General features: G+C 52.4%; 2 protein-coding genes across 2 annotated transcripts in view; one reads left to right on the top strand and one right to left on the bottom strand.

The window, feature by feature from the left end:
- The window catches only part of LOC144937253 (transcriptional repressor protein YY1-like), a 422669-nt gene that overhangs the window by 270809 nt on the left and 127232 nt on the right, over window positions 1-24628 (bottom strand). The window lies entirely within an intron of this gene.
- LOC144937252 (cytoplasmic dynein 1 heavy chain 1-like) overlaps window positions 1-24628 on the top strand; it is a 162394-nt gene that overhangs the window by 35798 nt on the left and 101968 nt on the right. Inside the window, exons 3-9 of the mRNA XM_078864650.1 lie at window positions 18720-18804; window positions 19297-19470; window positions 20406-20571; window positions 21562-21651; window positions 22332-22518; window positions 23226-23497; window positions 23840-24067. Coding sequence (XP_078720776.1) covers window positions 18720-18804; window positions 19297-19470; window positions 20406-20571; window positions 21562-21651; window positions 22332-22518; window positions 23226-23497; window positions 23840-24067 — 1202 coding nt within the window. The remainder of the gene's footprint in view (window positions 1-18719; window positions 18805-19296; window positions 19471-20405; window positions 20572-21561; window positions 21652-22331; window positions 22519-23225; window positions 23498-23839; window positions 24068-24628) is intronic.

The raw sequence follows: 24628 nt of genomic DNA, 5'->3' as shown, positions 1-24628 counted from the left end.
AGTGCCTGTGTCTACAGTCTATCTAGACAGTGCCTGTGTCTACAGTCTGTTTAGACAGCGCCTGTTTCTACAGTCTGTCTAGACAGTGCCTGTTTCTACAGCCTGTCTAGACAGCGCCTGTGTCTACAGTCTGTCTAGACAGTGCCTGTCTCTACAGTCTGTCTAGACAGCGCCTGTCTCGACAGTCTGTCTAGACAGTGCCTGTCTCTACAGTCTGTCTAGACAGTGCTTGTGTTTACAGTCTGTCTAGACAGTTCCTGTCTCCACAGTCTGTCTAGACAGTGCCTGTCTCTACAGTCTGTCTAGACAGCGCCTGTCTCTACAGTCTGTCTAGACAGCGCCTGTGTCTACAGTCTTTCTAGACAGCGCCTGTCTCTACAATCTGTCTAGACAGCGCCCTTCTCTTCAGTCTGTCTAGACAGCGCCTGTGTCTACAGTCTGTTTAGACAGCGCCTGTGTCTACAGTCTGTCTAGACAGTGCCTGTCTCTACAGTCTGTGTAGACAGCGCCTGTGTCTACAGTTTGTCTAGACAGCCCCTGTCTCTACAGTCTGTCTAGACAGCGCCTGTGTCTACAGTCTGTCTAGACAGTGCCTGTGTCTACAGTCTGTCTAGAAAGTGCCTGTCTCTACAGTCTAGACAGTGCCTGTGTCTACAGTCTATCTAGACAGTGCCTGTGTCTACAGTCTGTTTAGACAGCGCCTGTTTCTACAGTCTGTCTAGACAGTGCCTGTTTCTACAGCCTGTCTAGACAGCGCCTGTGTCTACAGTCTGTCTAGACAGTGCCTGTCTCTACAGTTTGTCTAGACAGCGCCTGTCTCTACAGTCTGTCTAGACAGTGCCTGTGTTTACAGTCTGTCTAGACAGCGCCTGTCTCTATAGTCTGTCTAGACAGCGCCTGTCTCTACAGTCTGTCTAGACAGCGCCTGTGTCTACAGTCTGTCTAGACAGCGCCTGTGTCTACAGTCTGTCTAGACAGTGCCTGTCTCTACAGTCTAGACAGTGCCTGTGTCTACAGTCTGTCTAAACAGTGCCTGTCTCTACAGTCTGTCTAGACAGTGCCTATGTCTACAGTCTGTCTAGACACCGCCTGTCTCTACAGTCTGTCTAGACAGCGCCTGTGTCTACAATCTGTCTAAACAGTGCCTGTGTCTACAGTCTGTTTAGACAGCGTCTGTCTCTACTGTCTGTCTAGACAGTGCCTGTCTCTACAGTCTGTCTAGACAGTGCCTGAGTCTACAGTCTGTCTAGACAGCGCCTGTCTCTACAGTCTGTCTAGACAGCGCCTGTCTCTACAGTCTGTCTAGACAGCGCCTGTCTCTACAGTCTGTCTAGACAGCGCCTGTCTCTACAGTCTGTCTAGACAGTGCCTGTCTCTACAGTCTGTCTAGACAGCGCCTGTGTCTACAGTCTGTCTAGACAGTGCCTTTGTCTACAGTCTATCTAGACAGCGCCTGTCTCTACAGTCTGTCTAGACAGTGCCTGTCTCTACAGTCTGTCTAGACAGCGCCTGTGTCTACAGTCTGTCTAGACAGCGCCTGTCTCTGCAGTCTGTCTAGACAGTGCCTGTCTCTACAGTCTGTCTAGACAGCGCCTGTGTCTACAGTCTGTCTAGACAGTTCCTGTGTCTACAGTCTGTCTAGACAGCGCCTGTGTCTACAGTCTGTCTAGACAGCGCCTGTCTCTACAGTCTGTCTAGACAGTGCCTTTGTCTACAGTCTGTCTAGACAGCGCCTGTCTCTTCAGTCTGTCTAGACAGCATCTGTGTCTACAGTCTGTCTAGACAGTGCCTTTGTCTACAGTCTGTCCCGACAGTGCCTGTCTCTACAGTCTGTCTAGACAGCGCCTGTGTCTACAGTCTGTTTAGACAGCGCCTGTGTCTACAGTCTGTCTAGACAGTGCCTGTCTCTACAGTCTGTGTAGACAGCGCCTGTGTCTACAGTTTGTCTAGACAGCCCCTGTCTCTACAGTCTGTCTAGACAGCGCCTGTCTCTACAGTCTGTCTAGACAGTGCCTGTGTCTACAGTCTGTCTAGACAGCGTCTGTCTCTACAGTCTGTCTAGACAGCGTCTGTCTCTACAGTCTTTCTAGACAGTGCCTGTCTCTACAGTCTGTCTAGACAGTGCCTGTGTCTACAGTCTGTCTAGACACCGCCTGTCTCTACAGTCTGTCTAGACAGCGCCTGTGTCTACAGTCTGTCTAGACAGTGCCTGTGTCTACAGTCTGTCTAGACAGTGCCTGTCTCTACAGTCTAGACAGTGCCTGTGTCTACAGTCTATCTAGACAGTGCCTGTGTCTACAGTCTGTTTAGACAGCGCCTGTTTCTACAGTCTGTCTAGACAGTGCCTGTTTCTACAGCCTGTCTAGACAGCGCCTGTGTCTACAGTCTGTCTAGACAGTGCCTGTCTCTACAGTCTGTCTAGACAGCGCCTGTCTCGACAGTCTGTCTAGACAGTGCCTGTCTCTACAGTCTGTCTAGACAGTGCTTGTGTTTACAGTCTGTCTAGACAGTTCCTGTCTCCACAGTCTGTCTAGACAGTGCCTGTCTCTACAGTCTGTCTAGACAGCGCCTGTCTCTACAGTCTGTCTAGACAGCGCCTGTGTCTACAGTCTTTCTAGACAGCGCCTGTCTCTACAATCTGTCTAGACAGCGCCCTTCTCTTCAGTCTGTCTAGACAGCGCCTGTGTCTACAGTCTGTCTAGACAGCGCCTGTCTCTACAGTCTGTCTAGACAGTTCCTGTGTCTACAGTCTGTCTAGACAGTGCTTGTGTCTACAGTCTGTTTAGACAGCGTCTGTCTCTACAGTCTGTCTAGACAGTGCCTGTCTCTACAGTCTGTCTAGACAGTGCCTGAGTCTACAGTCTGTCTAGACAGCGCTTGCGTCTACAGTCTGTCTAGACAGCGCCTGTCTCTACAGTCTGTCTAGACAGCGCCTGTCTCTACAATCTGTCTAGACAGTGCCTGTCTCTACAGTCTGTCTAGACAGCGCCTGTCTCTACAGTCTGTCTAGACAGTGCCTGTCTCTACAGTCTGTCTAGACAGCGCCTGTGTCTACAGTCTGTCTAGACAGCGCCTGTCTCTACAGTCTGTCTAGACAGCGCCTGTGTCTACAGTCTGTCTAGACAGCGCCTGTCTCTGCAGTCTGTCTAGACAGTGCCTGTCTCTACAGTCTGTCTAGACAGCGCCTGTGTCTACAGTCTGTCTAGACAGTTCCTGTGTCTACAGTCTGTCTAGACAGCGCCTGTGTTTACAGTCTGTCTAGACAGCGCCTGTCTCTACAGTCTGTCTAGACAGCGCCTGTGTCTACAGTCTGTCTAGACAGCGCCTGTCTCTACAGTCTGTCTAGACAGTGCCTTTGTCTACAGTCTGTCTAGACAGCGCCTGTCTCTTCAGTCTGTCTAGACAGCATCTGTGTCTACAGTCTGTCTAGACAGTGCCTGTGTCTACAGTCTGTCTCGACAGTGCCTGTCTCCACAGTCTGTCTAGACAGCGCCTGTGTCTACAGTCTGTCTAGACAGCACCTGTCTCTACAGTCTGTCTAGACAGTGTCTGTCTCTACAGTCTGTCTAGACAGTGCCTGTCTCTACAGTTTGTCTAGACAGTGCCTGTCTCCACAGTTTGTCTAGACAGTGCCTGTGTTTACAGTCTGTCTAGACAGCGCCTGTGTCTACAGTTTGTCTAGACAACGCCTGTCTCTACAGTCTGTCTAGACAGTGCCTGTGTTTACAGTCTGTCTAGACAGCGCCTGTCTCTATAGTCTGTCTAGACAGCGCCTGTCTCTACAGTCTGTCTAGACAGCGCCTGTGTCTACAGTCTGTCTAGACAGCGCCTGTCTCTATAGTCTGTCTAGACAGCGCCTGTCTCTACAGTCTGTCTAGACAGCGCCTGTGTCTACAGTCTGTCTAGACAGCGCCTGTCTCTGCAGTCTGTCTAGACAGTGCCTGTCTCTACAGTCTGTCTAGACAGCGCCTGTGTCTACAGTCTGTCTAGACAGTTCCTGTGTCTACAGTCTGTCTAGACAGCGCCTGTGTTTACAGTCTGTCTAGACAGCGCCTGTCTCTACAGTCTGTCTAGACAGCGCCTGTGTCTACAGTCTGTCTAGACAGCGCCTGTCTCTACAGTCTGTCTAGACAGTGCCTTTGTCTACAGTCTGTCTAGACAGCGCCTGTCTCTTCAGTCTGTCTAGACAGCATCTGTGTCTACAGTCTGTCTAGACAGTGCCTGTGTCTACAGTCTGTCTCGACAGTGCCTGTCTCCACAGTCTGTCTAGACAGCGCCTGTGTCTACAGTCTGTCTAGACAGCACCTGTCTCTACAGTCTGTCTAGACAGTGTCTGTCTCTACAGTCTGTCTAGACAGTGCCTGTCTCTACAGTTTGTCTAGACAGTGCCTGTCTCCACAGTTTGTCTAGACAGTGCCTGTGTTTACAGTCTGTCTAGACAGCGCCTGTGTCTACAGTTTGTCTAGACAACGCCTGTCTCTACAGTCTGTCTAGACAGTGCCTGTGTTTACAGTCTGTCTAGACAGCGCCTGTCTCTATAGTCTGTCTAGACAGCGCCTGTCTCTACAGTCTGTCTAGACAGCGCCTGTGTCTACAGTCTGTCTAGACAGCGCCTGTCTCTATAGTCTGTCTAGACAGCGCCTGTCTCTACAGTCTGTCTAGACAGCGCCTGTCTCTACAGTCTGTCTAGACAGCGCCTGTCTCTACAGTCTGTCTAGACAGCGCCTGTCTCTACAGTCTGTCTAGACAGTTCCTGTGTCTACAGTCTGTCTAGACAGTGCCTGTGTCTACAGTCTGTCTAGACAGTGCCTGTCTCTACAGTCTAGACAGTGCCTGTGTCTACAGTCTGTCTAAACAGTGCCTGTCTCTACAGTCTAGACAGTGCCTATGTCTACAGTCTGTCTAGACACCGCCTGTCTCTACAGTCTGTCTAGACAGCGCCTGTGTCTACAGTCTGTCTAAACAGTGCCTGTGTCTACAGTCTGTTTAGACAGCGTCTGTCTCTACAGTCTGTCTAGACAGTGCCTGTCTCTACAGTCTGTCTAGACAGTGCCTGAGTCTACAGTCTGTCTAGACAGCGCCTGTCTCTACAGTCTGTCTAGACATCGCCTGTCTCTACAGTCTGTCTAGACAGCGCCTGTCTCTACAGTCTGTCTAGACAGCGCCTGTCTCTACAGTCTGTCTAGACAGTGCCTGTCTCTACAGTCTGTCTAGACAGCGCCTGTGTCTACAGTCTGTCTAGACAGTGCCTGTGTCTACAGTCTGTCTAGACAGTTCCTTTGTCTACAGTCTGTCTAGACAGCGCCTGTCTCTACAGTCTGTCTAGACAGTGCCTGTCTCTACAGTCTGTCTAGACAGCGCCTGTGTCTACAGTCTGTCTAGACAGCGCCTGTCTCTGCAGTCTGTCTAGACAGTGCCTGTCTCTACAGTCTGTCTAGACAGCGCCTGTGTCTACAGTCTGTCTAGACAGCGCCTGTCTCTACAGTCTGTCTAGACAGTGCCTTTGTCTACAGTCTGTCTAGACAGCGCCTGTCTCTTCAGTCTGTCTAGACAGCATCTGTGTCTACAGTCTGTCTAGACAGTGCCTTTGTCTACAGTCTGTCTCGACAGTGCCTGTCTCTACAGTCTGTCTAGACAGCGCCTGTGTCTACAGTCTGTCTAGACAGCGCCTGTCTCTACAGTCTGTCTAGACAGTGTCTGTCTCTACAGTCTGTCTAGACAGCGCCTGTCTCTACAGTTTGTCTAGACAGTGCCTGTCTCTACAGTCTGTCTAGACAGTGCCTGTGTTTACAGTCTGTTTAGACAGCGCCTGTGTCTACAGTTTGTCTAGACAGCGCCTGTCTCTACAGTCTGTCTAGACAGTGCCTGTGTTTACAGTCTGTCTAGACAGCGCCTGTCTCTATAGTCTGTCTAGACAGCGCCTGTCTCTACAGTCTGTCTAGACAGCGCCTGTGTCTACAGTCTGTCTAGACAGCGCCTGTCTCTATAGTCTGTCTAGACAGCGCCTGTCTCTACAGTCTGTCTAGACAGCGCCTGTCTCTACAGTCTGTCTAGACAGCACCTGTGTCTACAGTCTGTCTAGACAGTGCATGTGTCTACAGTCTGTCTAGACAGTTCCTGTGTCTACAGTCTGTCTAGACAGCGCCTGTCTCTACAGTCTGTCTAGACAGTGCCTGTGTATACAGTCTGTCTAGACAGTGCCTGTCTCAACAGTCCGTCTAGACAGTGCCTGTCTCTACAGTCTGTCTAGACAGTGCCTTTGTCTACAGTCTGTCTAGACAGTGCCTGTGTCTACAGTCTTTCTAGACAGTGCCTGTCTCTACAGTCTGTCTAGACAGTGCCTTTGTCTACAGTCTGTCTAGACAGTACTTGTGTCTACAGTCTGTATAGACAGTGCCTATGTCTACAGTCTGTCTAGACAGCGCCTGTCTTTACAGTCTGTCTAGACAGCGCCTGTGTCTACAGTCTGTCTAGACAGCGCCTGTCTCTACAGTCTGTCTAGACAGCGCCTGTGTCTACAGTCTGTCTAGACAGTGCCTGTCTCTACAGTCTGTGTAGACAGCGCCTGTGTCTACAGTCTGTCTAGACAGCCCCTGTCTCTACAGTCTGTCTAGACAGCGCCTGTCTCTACAGTCTGTCTAGACAGTGCCTGTGTCTACAGTCTGTCTAGACAGCGTCTGTCTCTACAGTCTGTCTAGACAGCGTCTGTCTCTACAGTCTGTCTAGACAGTGCCTGTCTCTACAGTCTGTCTAGACAGTGCCTGTGTCTACAGTCTGTCTAGACACCGCCTGTCTCTACAGTCTGTCTAGACAGCGCCTGTGTCTACAGTCTGTCTAGACAGTGCCTGTGTCTACAGTCTATCTAGACAGTGCCTGTCTCTACAGTCTAGACAGTGCCTGTTTCTGCAGTCTGTCTAGACAGCGTCTGTCTCTACAGTCTGTCTAAACAGTGCCTGTGTCTACAGTCTGTTTAGACAGCGTCTGTCTCTACAGTCTGTCTAGACAGTGCCTGTCTCTACAGTCTGTCTAGACAGTGCCTGAGTCTACAGTCTGTCTAGACAGCGCCTGTCTCTACAGTCTGTCTAGACAGCGCCTGTCTCTACAGTCTGTCTAGACAGCGCCTGTCTCTACAGTCTGTCTAGACAGCGCCTGTCTCTACAGTCTGTCTAGACAGTGCCTGTCTCTACAGTCTGTCTAGACAGTGCCTGTCTCTACAGTCTGTCTAGACAGCGCCTGTGTCTACAGTCTGTCTAGACAGCGCCTGTCTCTGCAGTCTGTCTAGACAGTGCCTGTCTCTACAGTCTGTCTAGACAGCGCCTGTGTCTACAGTCTGTCTAGACAGTTCCTGTGTCTACAGTCTGTCTAGACAGCGCCTGTGTCTACAGTCTGTCTAGACAGCGCCTGTCTCTACAGTCTGTCTAGACAGTGCCTTTGTCTACAGTCTGTCTAGACAGCGCCTGTCTCTTCAGTCTGTCTAGACAGCATCTGTGTCTACAGTCTGTCTAGACAGTGCCTTTGTCTACAGTCTGTCTCGACAGTGCCTGTCTCTACAGTCTGTCTAGACAGCGCCTGTGTCTACAGTCTGTTTAGACAGCGCCTGTGTCTACAGTCTGTCTAGACAGTGCCTGTCTCTACAGTCTGTGCAGACAGCGCCTGTGTCTACAGTTTGTCTAGACATCCCCTGTCTCTACAGTCTGTCTAGACAGCGCCTGTCTCTACAGTCTGTCTAGACAGTGCCTGTGTCTACAGTTTGTCTAGACAGTGCCTGTGTTTACAGTCTGTCTAGACAGCGCCTGTCTCTATAGTCTGTCTAGACAGCGCCTGTCTCTACAGTCTGTCTAGACAGCGCCTGTGTCTACAGTCTGTCTAGACAGCGCCTGTCTCTATAGTCTGTCTAGACAGCGCCTGTCTCTACAGTCTGTCTAGACAGCGCCTGTCTCTACAGTCTGTCTAGACAGCACCTGTGTCTACAGTCTGTCTAGACAGTGCATGTGTCTACAGTCTGTCTAGACAGTTCCTGTGTCTACAGTCTGTCTAGACAGCGCCTGTCTCTACAGTCTGTCTAGACAGTGCCTGTGTATACAGTCTGTCTAGACAGTGCCTGTCTCAACAGTCCGTCTAGACAGTGCCTGTCTCTACAGTCTGTCTAGACAGTGCCTTTGTCTACAGTCTGTCTAGACAGTGCCTGTGTCTACAGTCTTTCTAGACAGTGCCTGTCTCTACAGTCTGTCTAGACAGTGCCTTTGTCTACAGTCTGTCTAGACAGTACTTGTGTCTACAGTCTGTATAGACAGTGCCTATGTCTACAGTCTGTCTAGACAGCGCCTGTCTTTACAGTCTGTCTAGACAGCGCCTGTGTCTACAGTCTGTCTAGACAGCGCCTGTCTCTACAGTCTGTCTAGACAGCGCCTGTGTCTACAGTCTGTCTAGACAATGCCTGTCTCTACAGTCTGTGTAGACAGCGCCTGTGTCTACAGTCTGTCTAGACAGCCCCTGTCTCTACAGTCTGTCTAGACAGCGCCTGTCTCTACAGTCTGTCTAGACAGTGCCTGTGTCTACAGTCTGTCTAGACAGCGTCTGTCTCTACAGTCTGTCTAGACAGCGTCTGTCTCTACAGTCTGTCTAGACAGTGCCTGTCTCTACAGTCTGTCTAGACAGTGCCTGTGTCTACAGTCTGTCTAGACACCGCCTGTCTCTACAGTCTGTCTAGACAGCGCCTGTGTCTACAGTCTGTCTAGACAGTGCCTGTGTCTACAGTCTATCTAGACAGTGCCTGTCTCTACAGTCTAGACAGTGCCTGTTTCTGCAGTCTGTCTAGACAGCGTCTGTCTCTACAGTCTGTCTAAACAGTGCCTGTGTCTACAGTCTGTTTAGACAGCGTCTGTCTCTACAGTCTGTCTAGACAGTGCCTGTCTCTACAGTCTGTCTAGACAGTGCCTGAGTCTACAGTCTGTCTAGACAGCGCCTGTCTCTACAGTCTGTCTAGACAGCGCCTGTCTCTACAGTCTGTCTAGACAGCGCCTGTCTCTACAGTCTGTCTAGACAGCGCCTGTCTCTACAGTCTGTCTAGACAGTGCCTGTCTCTACAGTCTGTCTAGACAGTGCCTGTCTCTACAGTCTGTCTAGACAGCGCCTGTGTCTACAGTCTGTCTAGACAGCGCCTGTCTCTGCAGTCTGTCTAGACAGCGCCTGTCTCTGCAGTCTGTCTAGACAGTGCCTGTCTCTACAGTCTGTCTAGACAGCGCCTGTGTCTACAGTCTGTCTAGACAGTTCCTGTGTCTACAGTCTGTCTAGACAGCGCCTGTGTCTACAGTCTGTCTAGACAGCGCCTGTCTCTACAGTCTGTCTAGACAGTGCCTTTGTCTACAGTCTGTCTAGACAGCGCCTGTCTCTTCAGTCTGTCTAGACAGCATCTGTGTCTACAGTCTGTCTAGACAGTGCCTTTGTCTACAGTCTGTCTCGACAGTGCCTGTCTCTACAGTCTGTCTAGACAGCGCCTGTGTCTACAGTCTGTTTAGACAGCGCCTGTGTCTACAGTCTGTCTAGACAGTGCCTGTCTCTACAGTCTGTGCAGACAGCGCCTGTGTCTACAGTTTGTCTAGACAGCCCCTGTCTCTACAGTCTGTCTAGACAGCGCCTGTCTCTACAGTCTGTCTAGACAGTGCCTGTGTCTACAGTTTGTCTAGACAGCCCCTGTCTCTACAGTCTGTTTAGACAGCGCCTGTCTCTACAGTCTGTCTAGACAGCGTCTGTCTCTACAGTCTGTCTAGACAGTGCCTGTCTCTACAGTCTGTCTAGACAGTGCCTGTGTCTACAGTCTGTCTAGACACCGCCTGTCTCTACAGTCTGTCTAGACAGCGCCTGTGTCTACAGTCTGTCTAGACAGTGCCTGTGTCTACAGTCTGTCTAGACAGTGCCTGTCTCTACAGTCTAGACAGTGCCTGTGTCTACAGTCTATCTAGACAGTGCCTGTGTCTACAGTCTGTTTAGACAGCGCCTGTTTCTACATTCTGTCTAGACAGTGCCTGTTTCTACAGCCTGTCTAGACAGCGCCTGTGTCTACAGTCTGTCTAGACAGTGCCTGTCTCTACAGTCTGTCTAGACAGCGCCTGTCTCGACAGTCTGTCTAGACAGTGCCTGTCTCTTCAGTCTGTCTAGACAGTGCTTGTGTCTACAGTCTGTCTAGACAGTTCCTGTCTCCACAGTCTGTCTAGACAGTGCCTGTCTCTACAGTCTGTCTAGACAGCGCCTGTCTCTACAGTCTGTCTAGACAGCGCCTGTGTCTACAGTCTTTCTAGACAGCGCCTGTCTCTACAATCTGTCTAGACAGCGCCCTTCTCTTCAGTCTGTCTAGACAGCGCCTGTGTCTACAGTCTGTCTAGACAGCGCCTGTCTCTACAGTCTGTCTAGACAGTTCCTGTGTCTACAGTCTGTCTAGACAGTGCTTGTGTCTACAGTCTGTTTAGACAGCGTCTGTCTCTACAGTCTGTCTAGACAGTGCCTGTCTCTACAGTCTGTCTAGACAGTGCCTGAGTCTACAGTCTGTCTAGACAGCGCCTGCGTCTACAGTCTGTCTAGACAGCGCCTGTCTCTACAGTCTGTCTAGACAGCGCCTGTCTCTACAATCTGTCTAGACAGTGCCTGTCTCTACATTCTGTCTAGACAGCGCCTGTCTCTACAGTCTGTCTAGACAGTGCCTGTGTCTACAGTCTGTCTAGACAGTTCCTTTGTCTACAGTCTGTCTAGACAGTGCCTGCCTCTACAGTCTGTCTAGACAGCGCCTGTGTCTACAGTCTGTCTAGACAGTGCCTGTGTCTACAGTCTGTCTAGACAGTTCCTTTGTCTACAGTCTGTCTAGACAGCGCCTGTCTCTACAGTCTGTCTAGACAGCGCCTGTGTCTACAGTCTGTCTAGACAGCGCCTGTCTCTGCAGTCTGTCTAGACAGTGCCTGTCTCTACAGTCTGTCTAGACAGCGCCTGTGTCTACAGTCTGTCTAGACAGTTCCTGTGTCTACAGTCTGTCTAGACAGCGCCTGTGTCTACAGTCTGTCTAGACAGCGCCTGTCTCTACAGTCTGTCTAGACAGCGCCTGTGTCTACAGTCTGTCTAGACAGCGCCTGTCTCTACAGTCTGTCTAGACAGTGCCTTTGTCTACAGTCTGTCTAGACAGCGCCTGTCTCTTCAGTCTGTCTAGACAGCATCTGTGTCTACAGTCTGTCTAGACAGTGCCTGTGTCTACAGTCTGTCTCGACAGTGCCTGTCTCTACAGTCTGTTTAGACAGCGCCTGTGTCTACAGTATGTCTAGACAGCACCTGTCTCTACAGTCTGTCTAGACAGTGTCTGTCTCTACAGTCTGTCTAGACAGCGCCTGTCTCTACAATCTGTCTAGACAGCGCCCTTCTCTTCAGTCTGTCTAGACAGCGCCTGTGTCTACAGTCTGTCTAGACAGCGCCTGTCTCTACAGTCTGTCTAGACAGTTCCTGTGTCTACAGTCTGTCTAGACAGTGCTTGTGTCTACAGTCTGTTTAGACAGCGTCTGTCTCTACAGTCTGTCTAGACAGTGCCTGTCTCTACAGTCTGTCTAGACAGTGCCTGAGTCTACAGTCTGTCTAGACAGCGCCTGCGTCTACAGTCTGTCTAGACAGCGCCTGTCTCTACAGTCTGTCTAGACAGCGCCTGTCTCTACAATCTGTCTAGACAGTGCCTGTCTCTACATTCTGTCTAGACAGCGCCTGTCTCTACAGTCTGTCTAGACAGTGCCTGTGTCTACAGTCTGTCTAGACAGTTCCTTTGTCTACAGTCTGTCTAGACAGTGCCTGCCTCTACAGTCTGTCTAGACAGCGCCTGTGTCTACAGTCTGTCTAGACAGTGCCTGTGTCTACAGTCTGTCTAGACAGTTCCTTTGTCTACAGTCTGTCTAGACAGCGCCTGTCTCTACAGTCTGTCTAGACAGCGCCTGTGTCTACAGTCTGTCTAGACAGCGCCTGTCTCTGCAGTCTGTCTAGACAGTGCCTGTCTCTACAGTCTGTCTAGACAGCGCCTGTGTCTACAGTCTGTCTAGACAGTTCCTGTGTCTACAGTCTGTCTAGACAGCGCCTGTGTCTACAGTCTGTCTAGACAGCGCCTGTCTCTACAGTCTGTCTAGACAGCGCCTGTGTCTACAGTCTGTCTAGACAGCGCCTGTCTCTACAGTCTGTCTAGACAGTGCCTTTGTCTACAGTCTGTCTAGACAGCGCCTGTCTCTTCAGTCTGTCTAGACAGCATCTGTGTCTACACTCTGTCTAGACAGTGCCTGTGTCTACAGTCTGTCTCGACAGTGCCTGTCTCTACAGTCTGTTTAGACAGCGCCTGTGTCTACAGTATGTCTAGACAGCACCTGTCTCTACAGTCTGTCTAGACAGTGTCTGTCTCTACAGTCTGTCTAGACAGCGCCTGTCTCTACAGTTTGTCTAGACAGTGCCTGTCTCTACAGTTTGTCTAGACAGTGCCTGTGTTTACAGTCTGTCTAGACAGCGCCTGTGTCTACAGTTTGTCTAGACAGCGCCTGTCTCTACAGTCTGTCTAGACAGTGCCTGTGTTTACAGTCTGTCTAGACAGCGCCTGTCTCTATAGTCTGTCTAGACAGCGCCTGTCTCTACAGTCTGTCTAGACAGCGCCTGTGTCTACAGTCTGTCTAGACAGCGCCTGTCTCTATAGTCTGTCTAGACAGCGCCTGTCTCTACAGTCTGTCTAGACAGCGCCTGTCTCTACAGTCTGTCTAGACAGCGCCTGTCTCTACAGTCTGTCTAGACAGCGCCTGTCTCTACAGTCTGTCTAGACAGTTCCTGTGTCTACAGTCTGTCTAGACAGTGCCTGTGTCTACAGTCTGTCTAGACAGTGCCTGTCTCTACAGTCTAGACAGTGCCTGTGTCTACAGTCTGTCTAAACAGTGCCTGTCTCTACAGTCTAGACAGTGCCTATGTCTACAGTCTGTCTAGACACCGCCTGTCTCTACAGTCTGTCTAGACAGCGCCTGTGTCTTCAGTCTGTCTAAACAGTGCCTGTGTCTACAGTCTGTTTAGACAGCGTCTGTCTCTACAGTCTGTCTAGACAGTGCCTGTCTCTACAGTCTGTCTAGACAGTGCCTGAGTCTACAGTCTGTCTAGACAGCGCCTGTCTCTACAGTCTGTCTAGACATCGCCTGTCTCTACAGTCTGTCTAGACAGCGCCTGTCTCTACAGTCGGTCTAGACAGCGCCTGTCTCTACAGTCTGTCTAGACAGTGCCTGTCTCTACAGTCTGTCTAGACAGCGCCTGTGTCTACAGTCTGTCTAGACAGTGCCTGTGTCTACAGTCTGTCTAGACAGTTCCTTTGTCTACAGTCTGTCTAGACAGCGCCTGTCTCTACAGTCTGTCTAGACAGTGCCTGTCTCTACAGTCTGTCTAGACAGCGCCTGTGTCTACAGTCTGTCTAGACAGCGCCTGTCTCTGCAGTCTGTCTAGACAGTGCCTGTCTCTACAGTCTGTCTAGACAACGCCTGTGTCTACAGTCTGTCTAGACAGCGCCTGTCTCTACAGTCTGTCTAGACAGTGCCTTTGTCTACAGTCTGTCTAGACAGCGCCTGTCTATTCAGTCTGTCTAGACAGCATCTGTGTCTACAGTCTGTCTAGACAGTGCCTTTGTCTACAGTCTGTCTCGACAGTGCCTGTCTCTACAGTCTGTCTAGACAGCGCCTGTGTCTACAGTCTGTCTAGACAGCGCCTGTCTCTACAGTCTGTCTAGACAGTGTCTGTCTCTACAGTCTGTCTAGACAGCGCCTGTCTCTACAGTTTGTCTAGACAGTGCCTGTCTCTACAGTCTGTCTAGACAGTGCCTGTGTTTACAGTCTGTTTAGACAGCGCCTGTGTCTACAGTTTGTCTAGACAGCGCCTGTCTCTACAGTCTGTCTAGACAGTGCCTGTGTTTACAGTCTGTCTAGACAGCGCCTGTCTCTATAGTCTGTCTAGACAGCGCCTGTCTCTACAGTCTGTCTAGACAGCGCCTGTGTCTACAGTCTGTTCAGACAGTGCCTGTCTCTATAGTCTGTCTAGACAGCGCCTGTCTCTACAGTCTGTCTAGACAGCGCCTGTCTCTACAGTCTGTCTAGACAGCGCCTGTCTCTACAGTCTGTCTAGACAGCGCCTGTCTCTACAGTCTGTCTAGACAGCACCTGTGTCTACAGTCTGTCTAGACAGTGCATGTGTCTACAGTCTGTCTAGACAGTTCCTGTGTCTACAGTCTGTCTAGACAGCGCCTGTCTCTACAGTCTGTCTAGACAGTGCCTGTGTATACAGTCTGTCTAGACAGTGCCTGTCTCTACAGTCCGTCTAGACAGTGCCTGTCTCTACAGTCTGTCTAGACAGTGCCTTTGTCTACAGTCTGTCTAGACAGTGCCTGTGTCTACAGTCTTTCTAGACAGTGCCTGTCTCTACAGTCTGTCTAGACAGTGCCTTTGTCTACAGTCTGTCTAGACAGTACTTGTGTCTACAGTCTGTATAGACAGTGCCTATGTCTACAGTCTGTCTAGACAGCGCCTGTCTTTACAGTCTGTCTAGACAGCGCCTGTGTCTACAGTCTGTCTAGACAGCGCCTGTCTCTACAGTCTGTCTAGACAGCGCCTGTGTCTACAGTCTGTCTAGACAGTGCCTGTCTCTACAGTCTGTGTAGACAGCGCCTGTGTCTACAGTCTGTCTAGACAGTGCCTGTGTCTACAGTCTGTCTAGACAGCGTCTGTCTCTACAGTCTGTCTAGACAGCGTCTGTCTCTACAGTCTGTCTAGACAGTGCCTGTCTCTACAGTCTGTCTAGACAGTGCCTGTGTCTACAGTCTGTCTAGACAGCGCCTGTCTCTACAGTCTGTCTAGACAGTGCCTGTGTCTACAGTCTGTCTAGACAGCGTCTGTCTCTACAGTCTGTCTAGACAGCGTCTGTCTCTACAGTCTGTCTAGACAGTGCCTGTCTCTACAGTCTGTCTAGACAGTGCCTGTGTCTACAGTCTGTCTAGACACCGCCTGTCTCTACAGTCTGTCTAGACAGCGCCTGTGTCTACAGTCTGTCTAGACAGTGCCTGTGTCTACAGTCTATCTAGACAGTGCCTGTCTCTACAGTCTAGACAGTGCCTGTGTCTACAGTCTGTCTAGACAGCGTCTGTCTCTACAGTCTGTCTAGACAGTGCCTGTCTCTACAGCCTGTATAGACAGTGCCTATGTCTACAGTCTGTCTAGTCACCGCCTGTCTCTACAGTCTGTCTAGACAGCGCCTGTGTCTACAGTCTGTCTAGACAGTGCCTGTGTCTACAGTCTGTCTAGACAGTGCCTGTCTCTACAGTCTGTCTAGACAGCGCCTATCTCTACAGTCTGTCTAGACAGTGCCTGTGTCTACAGTCTGTCTAGACAGTGCCTGTCTCTACAGTCTGTCTAGACAGCGCCTATCTCTACAGTCTGTCTATACAGTGCCTGTCTCTACATTCTGTCTAGACAGCGCCTGTCTCTACAGTTTGTATAGACAGCGCCTGTCTCTACAGTCTGTCTAGACACTGCCTGTGTCTACAGTCTGTCTAGACAGTGCCTGTGTCTACAGTCTAGACAGTGCCTGTGTCTACAGTCTGTCTAGACAGCGTCTGTCTCTACAGTCTGTCTAGACAGCGCCTGTGTCTACAGTCTGTCTAGACAGTGCCTGTCTCTACAGTCTGTCTATACAGTGCCTGTCTCTACAGTCTGTCTAGACAGCGCCTGTCTCTACAGTTTGTCTAGACAGCGCCTGTCTCTTCAGTCTGTCTAGACAGCATCTGTGTCTACAGTCTGTCTAGACAGTGCCTTTGTCTACAGTCTGTCTCGACAGTGCCTGTCTCTACAGTCTGTCTAGACAGCGCCTGTGTCTACAGTCTGTCTAGACAGCGCCTGTCTCTACAGTCTGTCTAGACAGTGTCTGTCTCTACAGTCTGTCTAGACAGCGCCTGTCTCTACAGTTTGTCTAAACAGTGCCTGTCTCTACAGTCTATCTAGACAGTGCCTGTGTTTACAGTCTGTTTAGACAGCGCCTGTGTCTACAGTTTGTCTAGACAGCGCCTGTCTCTACAGTCTGTCTAGACAGTGCCTGTGTTTACAGTCTGTCTAGACAGTGCCTGTCTCTATAGTCTGTCTAGACAGCGCCTGTCTCTACAGTCTGTCTAGACAGCGCCTGTGTCTACAGTCTGTCTAGACAGCGCCTGTCTCTATAGTCTGTCTAGACAGCGCCTGTCTCTACAGTCTGTCTAGACAGCGCCTGTCTCTACAGTCTGTCTAGACAGCGCCTGTCTCTACAGTCTGTCTAGACAGCGCCTGTCTCTACAGTCTGTCTAGACAGCACCTGTGTCTACAGTCTGTCTAGACAGTGCATGTGTCTACAGTCTGTCTAGACAGTTCCTGTGTCTACAGTCTGTCTAGACAGCGCCTGTCTCTACAGTCTGTCTAGACAGTGCCTGTGTATACAGTCTGTCTAGACAGTGCCTGTCTCTACAGTCCGTCTAGACAGTGCCTGTCTCTACAGTCTTTCTAGACAGTGCCTGTCTCTACAGTCTGTCTAGACAGTGCCTTTGTCTACAGTCTGTCTAGACAGTACTTGTGTCTACAGTCTGTATAGACAGTGCCTATGTCTACAGTCTGTCTAGACAGCGCCTGTCTTTACAGTCTGTCTAGACAGTGCCTGTCTCTACAGTCTGTGTAGACAGCGCCTGTGTCTACAGTCTGTCTAGACAGCCCCTGTCTCTACAGTCTGTCTAGACAGCGCCTGTCTCTACAGTCTGTCTAGACAGTGCCTGTGTCTACAGTCTGTCTAGACAGCGTCTGTCTCTACAGTCTGTCTAGACAGCGTCTGTCTCTACAGTCTGTCTAGACAGTGCCTGTCTCTACAGTCTGTCTAGACAGTGCCTGTGTCTACAGTCTGTCTAGACACCGCCTGTCTCTACAGTCTGTCTAGACAGCGCCTGTGTCTACAGTCTGTCTAGACAGTGCCTGTGTCTACAGTCTATCTAGACAGTGCCTGTCTCTACAGTCTAGACAGTGCCTGTGTCTACAGTCTGTCTAGACAGCGTCTGTCTCTACAGTCTGTCTAGACAGTGCCTGTCTCTACAGCCTGTATAGACAGTGCCTATGTCTACAGTCTGTCTAGTCACCGCCTGTCTCTACAGTCTGTCTAGACAGCGCCTGTGTCTACAGTCTGTCTAGACAGTGCCTGTGTCTACAGTCTGTCTAGACAGTGCCTGTCTCTACAGTCTGTCTAGACAGCGCCTATCTCTACAGTCTGTCTAGACAGTGCCTGTCTCTACATTCTGTCTAGACAGTGCTTGTGTCTACAGTCTGTCTATACAGTGCCTGTCTCTACAGTCTGTCTAGACAGCGCCTGTCTCTACAGTTTGTTTAGACAGCGCCTGTCTCTACAGTCTGTCTAGACACTGCCTGTGTCTACAGTCTGTCTAGACAGTGCCTGTGTCTACAGTCTGTCTAGACAGCGCCTGTGTCTACAGTCTGTCTAGACATTGCCTGTGTCTACAGTCTGTCTAGACAGCGCCTGTGTCTACAGTCTGTCTAGACAGTGCCTGTCTCTACAGTCTGTCTAGACAGTGCCTGTGTCTACAGTCTGTCTAGACAGTGCCTGTCTCTACAGTCTGTCTAGACAGTGCCTGTGTCTACAATCTGTCTAGACAGTGCCTGTCTCTACAGTCTGTCTAGACAGCGCCTGTCTACAGTCTGTCTAGACAGCGCCTGTGTCTACAGTCTGTCTAGACAGCGCCTGTGTCTACAGTCTGTCTAGACAGCGCCTGTCTCTACAGTCTGTCTAGACAGCGCCTGTGTCTGCAGTCTGTCTAGACAGCGCCTGTGTTTGCAGTCTGTCTAGACAGCGCCTGTCTCTACAGTCTGTCTAGACAGCGCCTGTCTCTACAGTCTGTCTAGACAGCACCTGTCTCTACAGTCTGTCTAGACAGCGCCTGTCTCTACAGTCTGTCTAGACAGTGCCTGTGTTTACAGTCTGTCTAGACAGCGCCTGTGTCTACAGTCTGTCTAGACAGCACCTGCCTCTACAGTCTGACTAGACAGCGCGACGGATCTTTGTGTGCGAGTGGTTGACGATGTGTGACGAGGGGGGGGGGTTTGAGAAATGTGATGTCACATCAAAATGCGCAACTTTAAATAAATATAGACAACACATTCTACTTTATTAAATAGACTTTTTGATAAATGTTTTCTCCTACAACATCAGAGTGCAGCGCCACATTGATTGCGCACTACATTGACAATAGTTTAAAGCGATTTGAAGCATGTTTTATTTTGAGGGGGGGGGCAGAGGGGGGGGGTCTGACTTTTTTTGACGCCGTGTGACTAGGGGGGGGGGTCAAAAATCGTCCAAAATCGCGTGACGTCACTTATGGACGGCCCCTAAGTGCCTCCCCTCCAGGTCGGCTTTAAATGAGTGCCAAGTGTGGGAGTGGTGTTGTGTTGAGAGTCAAGGGACCGTCATTTAATTCCCTAGTCCTCGGCGCAATCTGCCCTGAGTTGTACTTCTTGGTGCGAGGCGTGAAGCCGTCAGCACTCGCGAGGCAACGGGCGGTGAGCGCGGTACAGACCACACGCGGCATGCCGGCCTCAATAGGCGCTCGCCAACAGCGCAATGCTCCCACGGTCCCGGCAAGGCTGAACGGTGGATGCTTTGTCTGTGTTCTGCAGAGGATGTTTCTGACGAGGGAGAGGACAAAGACGCTGTCACCTACAACATCACCATCGACATCCACTACGGAATCAAGTCGAGCAGGTGGTGGACCAGGCCCACGTGGGATGACCTCCGGTCCCATCGCCCACATCCCTCCCTCCCCTCCTTCCCTCACTCCCTGTGACTTGTACCGGGGTCACCACTCCCCCCCGCCTGTTCCCCCACGAAGATCGCGACGGGAACGCGCGGCCGAACGCGTGGCCGTGCCCGCGGTCTGGGCCACGTACCGTCGCCCGGGTCACGTTTTGCTTGCTCGTAGCCCTGCCCGTGGTCTTGGGCTCAGATCGTATTACACATCAACGTCTCTGCCATCATCTCGATCACGGTCAGGGTTAGGGTTTCTCGACTTTTGTGTCCGTGCTCGTGTTTGACCTCGTATCTGGCCCCGTGGTTGACCTCGTGTTTGACCTCGTGTTTGACCTTGTGTCTGGCCTCGTGATCGTCCTCGTGTTTGACCTCGTGTTTAACCTCGTGTCTGGCCTCGTGTTCGACCTCGTGCTCGCGCTGACGGTTTGTGCCCCCGCGCCCGTGCAGCCTGGCGCTCATCAAGCGCGGCGGCGTGCTGGATGCCGACAAGCCGATGGCGTCGCAGCTGCGCGTGATGACGTTCAGCGAGGACTCGCCCTACGAGACACTGCACGCCTTCGTCAGCTCCGCCGTGTCGCCCTTCTTTAAGTCCTACATCAAGGAGTCCGGCAAGGCCGAGAGGTGCGCGTCGCACTCCGGCCCGCGGCCATGCGATGCGCGGCAGCCGGCCGAGTTTGTGAGCCGGCCGAGTCCGTGCCGTCACCGCAGCCTTCAAAAGAGCTTTACAGCTCATCGGATTCCTCCAGTATAAATATTCTGATTATGAACCTTACTACCCCTGCCATCGCCACAACCTTACCACCATCACCACCACCGCAATCATATATCTTAACACCACCGCTGTCAATCTTACCACCATCACCAACTCTACCTCCTTCACTACCTTTAATATTACCACCACTACCACCGTCGTCAATCTTACCACCATCATCACCATCACTACCTCCAGCACGTTCACTACCTACCACTACCACCCACCATCATCACCTCCACCATCCACTACCACCAAAATCACCACCACCCACATCACTCTTACCACCAGCGGCGTCACCCACGACTACTGCCACCTTTATTACCATCCTCACCACCGCCACCACCATGAATACTACGACCACCACCGCCATCGTCACTGCCACACCATCAACGGTGTGTCGATGGTGCTTTTTGTGTTTAGTTTGTTGTCCTTCCCCCGCACCTATAATTAGCACGGTTGGCTACGTATGGTGGCGAAATGTTAACTACCTCGCTTGGTATACAGGAGGTCGTGCGTTCATTCCCAACCCTGACGCCTGCTATATATTTGCAGTTTGCGGTGTCTTTCTCCCCATGGTCGCGTGGATTTTTCTCCGGGTTCTCCAGTTGTTTCCCCTCCACATTTATATTCAACATCATGCGCTGAGAGTATTTGGCTGCTGTAGACGTCCACGTGATGATAAGCCATTTCGTGGAGCTATCATAGCCGCAATGGGGCCTTAACCGGTAAAATATAAAAATAGTTTAGTTCATGACTTTACATACAACGGGACCTGCTCCGACTTGAGCGCTCATCCCTTCAGGGACGGGGACAAGATGGCGCCGTCGGTGGAGAAGAAGATCGCCGAGCTGGAGATGGGCCTGCTGCACCTGCAGCAGAACATCGACATCCCCGAGATCAGCCTGCCCATCCACCCCACCGTGAGCGCCGTGCTGCGCCACAGTGCCGAGCGCGGCGACCGCGCCAAGGTGAAGATGGGGGGGCGGGGGGGGTTGCTGCTAAGGGGGGGGGGTCAAAGTTCGGAAGCCGCGGCGCTGGCCCAGGGGTCAGGGCAGGTGCCAAGGTCGGGCACCGTTGGCGCCAGTGCCGCTCGGCGGGGCTGCCGGAGGAGTCCACGGTTATAGGAGGGGCTGATTTGTTTTGTTGAGTGTATATACGGGCGACTTGCCACGTGACGGGATAGTTCGTACGGAGTTCTCGACGAGTGTCGCATCATCATCATCGTCGTCATCGTCGTCGCTCCCCCCCCCCCGCCTCTCACTCACTGTGTATTGAAGCACGGCCCACGGGAGCAGATATCGCAGAGCTGCTTTTGAGGTCCTCGTGCAAGCGCGACCCTTCATCCACACACTCAGGGGGGCCACCTATGGGACCCTTTTCGTCAGTATCCAAATATGATGAAAAATACAAGAATAGGCTTTACCCTTGACCTATTTCTGCATTAACTACACGTACTTGTGGTAAAACATGCAAACAAGCATGCCCTGACAACGATATATGCCTCGTCTCTGAAAAAAAACTGAGATCTATTATTTGGTGTGTGAACATCTTAACGCCGCCTGTGTTTTATTGCCGGAGAGGGCAGACCGTGTTCTTGAAAGGGGTGGGGGGGGGGCGAGTTCCCCAGAGCGCTCTGCCCCACGGGAATGTTTCGCGGCAGGGTAAGTTGGAGCCGAGCGTCATTTCGCTCTCGGAGCTCGAACGCGGCGCGAGTTGAGTGCTGCCGCAGCGATTGGTGACCCCGAGCACATTCAAAGCCGTGTCGGGGTTGGAACGTAGGCCCGCGTTGCTGCGCGGTGACGACAGTAACCCTTGCGGCCACGCCGCCGCCACCGCCCCCCCCCCTTCTTCCCCGTGGTCACCCCGCGTCGCCAACGTAAGCCTTCGGAAATAATGATAACAAATAAAAACAACGCGGTCGACCTGAACGCCTCCTCGAACTGTCTCGCTCCCGCCAGGTGTCGGACTTTGGGGAGCGAGTGGAGGACGCCACGTACCTCAACCAGCTGCAGTCCGGCGTCAACCGCTGGATCCGCGAGATCCAGAAGGTGAGGATCGACGTGGTCCCATTGGAGGCTTTGCCGGCCGCTAAGGTGCCGAGTGGCGAAACCCACGGCGTGCGCCCGGCGGGTGGGTGGGGGGATTGGCGACGGGCTGAGCGAGCGCTCCCGGGCCACGGACTCTCACGTACAATGCGTGGAGTCTCGCCAGCGTCGCGACAATCCCACCTCCTTCGGCGTTCAGCCATCGCTGACGACGAATGGCGCCGCCGAGTAACCTCGCGAGATGACGTCATCACCTCCCTCCTCTGTTCTAAGTTAGTAAGGAGGATGAGAGGATGATGATATGACAGCGTGAGGGAGGGGTGAAGTTATCGTGATGTCACAGCGACGTCAGCACGACGCACAAACCGGGCTCAACGCTGTGGCAATCGGGTGACATCCCCAACACACGTCACCCAGCCAGACAGGAATCCACCCAGGTCATCCAGCCAGAAAACGGTTTTCCTCACGTAGCACAATTGATACAAATTTGCAGTTTGCTTAGTCCCCGATTTCTATTCGCTTGTCTCTTTGCTTCGCTGTTCATTCTCAGTTTTCATTTTACTGCCGTTGTCGTTTTCAAAAACCCGAGCTACTCTTTCAATCGCAGCCTTCCGGAGTTCTCTCTCAGCCGGTTTACACAGAAATCAACCGCGGAGAATTGACTTTGATCGCCGCCACCGCAGGTGACAAAGCTGGACCGCGACCCGGCGTCGGGCACGGCGCTGCAGGAGATCAGCTTCTGGCTGAACCTGGAGCGGGCGCTCTACCGCATCCAGGAGAAGCGTGAGAGCCCCGAGGTGCTGCTCACACTCGACATCCTCAAGCACGGCAAGCGCTTCCACGCCACCGTCAGCTTCGACACCGACACCGGTACGCTCTCTCCCTCTCTCGCCCCCTCGGTCATTCACTCGCTCCCTCCATCCCTCCCTCACTCGTTCCCTCACTCGCTCCCTCACTCGCTCCCTCCCTCCATCGCTTCCTCACTCGCCCCCTCACTCGCTCCCTCCCTCCCGTCATTCACTCGCTCCCTTCCTGGGCCAAAAGTAGTTCAACGGTTACAATCACGTGGCAACGTTGGGCCAACGTTGAATGTTTACTGCGCATCTCACACGCAAATTACTCACTTGCTCACTCACACTCACTCGAGTCACCCACACGCTCGCTCATGCACTAACTCACCGATTCTCTCATTCCCTCGCCTGCTCGCTCGCTTTCACGCCCGCTCGACGATGCATTCGCTCGCTAGCTCGCCCGCTCAATTGCTCTCTCCCTGCTTTACTCAAATCGGCCTGGTTTCCGCTGAGCTCTACCAGCCTCGAGAAACGGACCAGTTACGGTCCCTGTCCCCCGCCGTCGGGGTGGTCACGACGGGGACTGCGGTTTGAAACCTTGCCGTTCACGTGGAGCTTGTCCCGTCACTCTTGCTCTGTGCTCTGCCATCCGTCTCGTTCCTGTCTCTCCGTCCCTACCCGCTCCCACCACCCCCCACCGCCTTCACTACCCCCACCCCCCCACCATCCCCACCCCCCCTACCCCCACTCCACCGCGACCCACGACCCCCCCCCACCGCCCGCCAGGCCTGAAGCAGGCCCTGGAGACGGTGAACGACTACAACCCGCTCATGAAGGACTTCCCGCTCAACGACCTCCTGTCGGCCACGGAGCTCGACCGCATCCGCGTGGCGCTGCTCGCCATCTTCACCCACCTGCGCAAGATCCGCAACACCAAGTACCCGATCCAGCGCGCCCTGCGGCTGGTCGAGGCCATCTCGCGCGACCTCAGCGCGCAGCTGCTCAAGGTGCTGGGCACGCGCAAGCTCATGCACATCTCCTACGAGGAGTTCGAGAAGGTGAGTGCCCCATCGATCGGCGGGGGGGGGGGGGGGGTGGTGTCGCGGTCGCCAGCGGTTCGGGGGGAGAGAATCGCCGGTCTGGCACCAAAGAGGCCGTACGTTGCGCTGGTGGGTAGAGAGGGATAGGAACAAACCGATCAGAGCCCAGCTAACACCCACAACCTTCCCCACCCCAACTAATCGGAGCATAGTTCTACCACGCCACTGGATCACTACTCGCGAGCCGAAACAGAAGCCGAGGGAGGAGCGAATGGTGACGGTGGCGACGGTGACGGTGGCATGCCGTTCTGTGTCGTGGCGCGAGCGACGGTGACGGTGGCGCTCCGTGTCGTGGCGCAGGTGATGGTGGCGTGCTTCGAGGTGTTCCAGGCGTGGGACGACGAGTACGAGAAGCTGCAGGTGCTGCTGCGCGACCTCGTCAAGCGCAAGCGCGAGGAGAACCTCAAGATGGTGTGGCGCATCGGCCCCGCGCACAAGAAGCTGCAGGCGCGCCTCGAGCAGATGCGCAAGTTCCGTCGCCACCACGAGCAGCTGCGCGCCGTCATCGTCCGCGTGCTGCGCCCCCAGGTGACGCGCGGACGCACAGACACAGACGCAGAAGCGCAGGCGGGCAGAAGGTGGACTCACAGATACACGGATTTAGGTCTCGATTTATTCGTTAACTTTTATTTTTGGGCCAAATTCGTTGGACTCTTATCCACCAAAAAACCTTGCCCATCGCAGGGGGTTAGGTTCTTGAAAATAGTCGCAGTGGGCAAATCCACGATCCGCCAACTCTAAAGCCATCAGTGGGAAAACTCGCGGTTTGGTTCACGGTCCGCAAGACGACACCCACCCTCTGCTGTTATTTTATGTTACCCTACATCGACCCAACACATCAAGCAGGATATATTTATCACGTTAAATAAGATTCATTTTGTCTATAGTGTCAAATGTATGGAATTAACAAAAATATTCTAGTGTACAGTACTGTACTGTACACATACACATACCTTAAAATAGACAATGGTGGTCTTGATGTCAATGATGGTGGTGGTGGTGATGGCCTCAGTGTGCACATAGCCTGATACAAGCGCCTTGGTGACGTCACCACCACTTAGTGGGGAATGGTGGTGGTGATGATGATGA

Source organism: Lampetra fluviatilis, chromosome 18, assembly GCF_964198595.1.
Source record: "Lampetra fluviatilis chromosome 18, kcLamFluv1.1, whole genome shotgun sequence".
Taxonomy (NCBI): domain Eukaryota; kingdom Metazoa; phylum Chordata; class Hyperoartia; order Petromyzontiformes; family Petromyzontidae; genus Lampetra; species Lampetra fluviatilis.
Note: the sequence above shows the minus strand (reverse complement) of the source record. Positions and strands in the feature narration are given on the sequence as shown.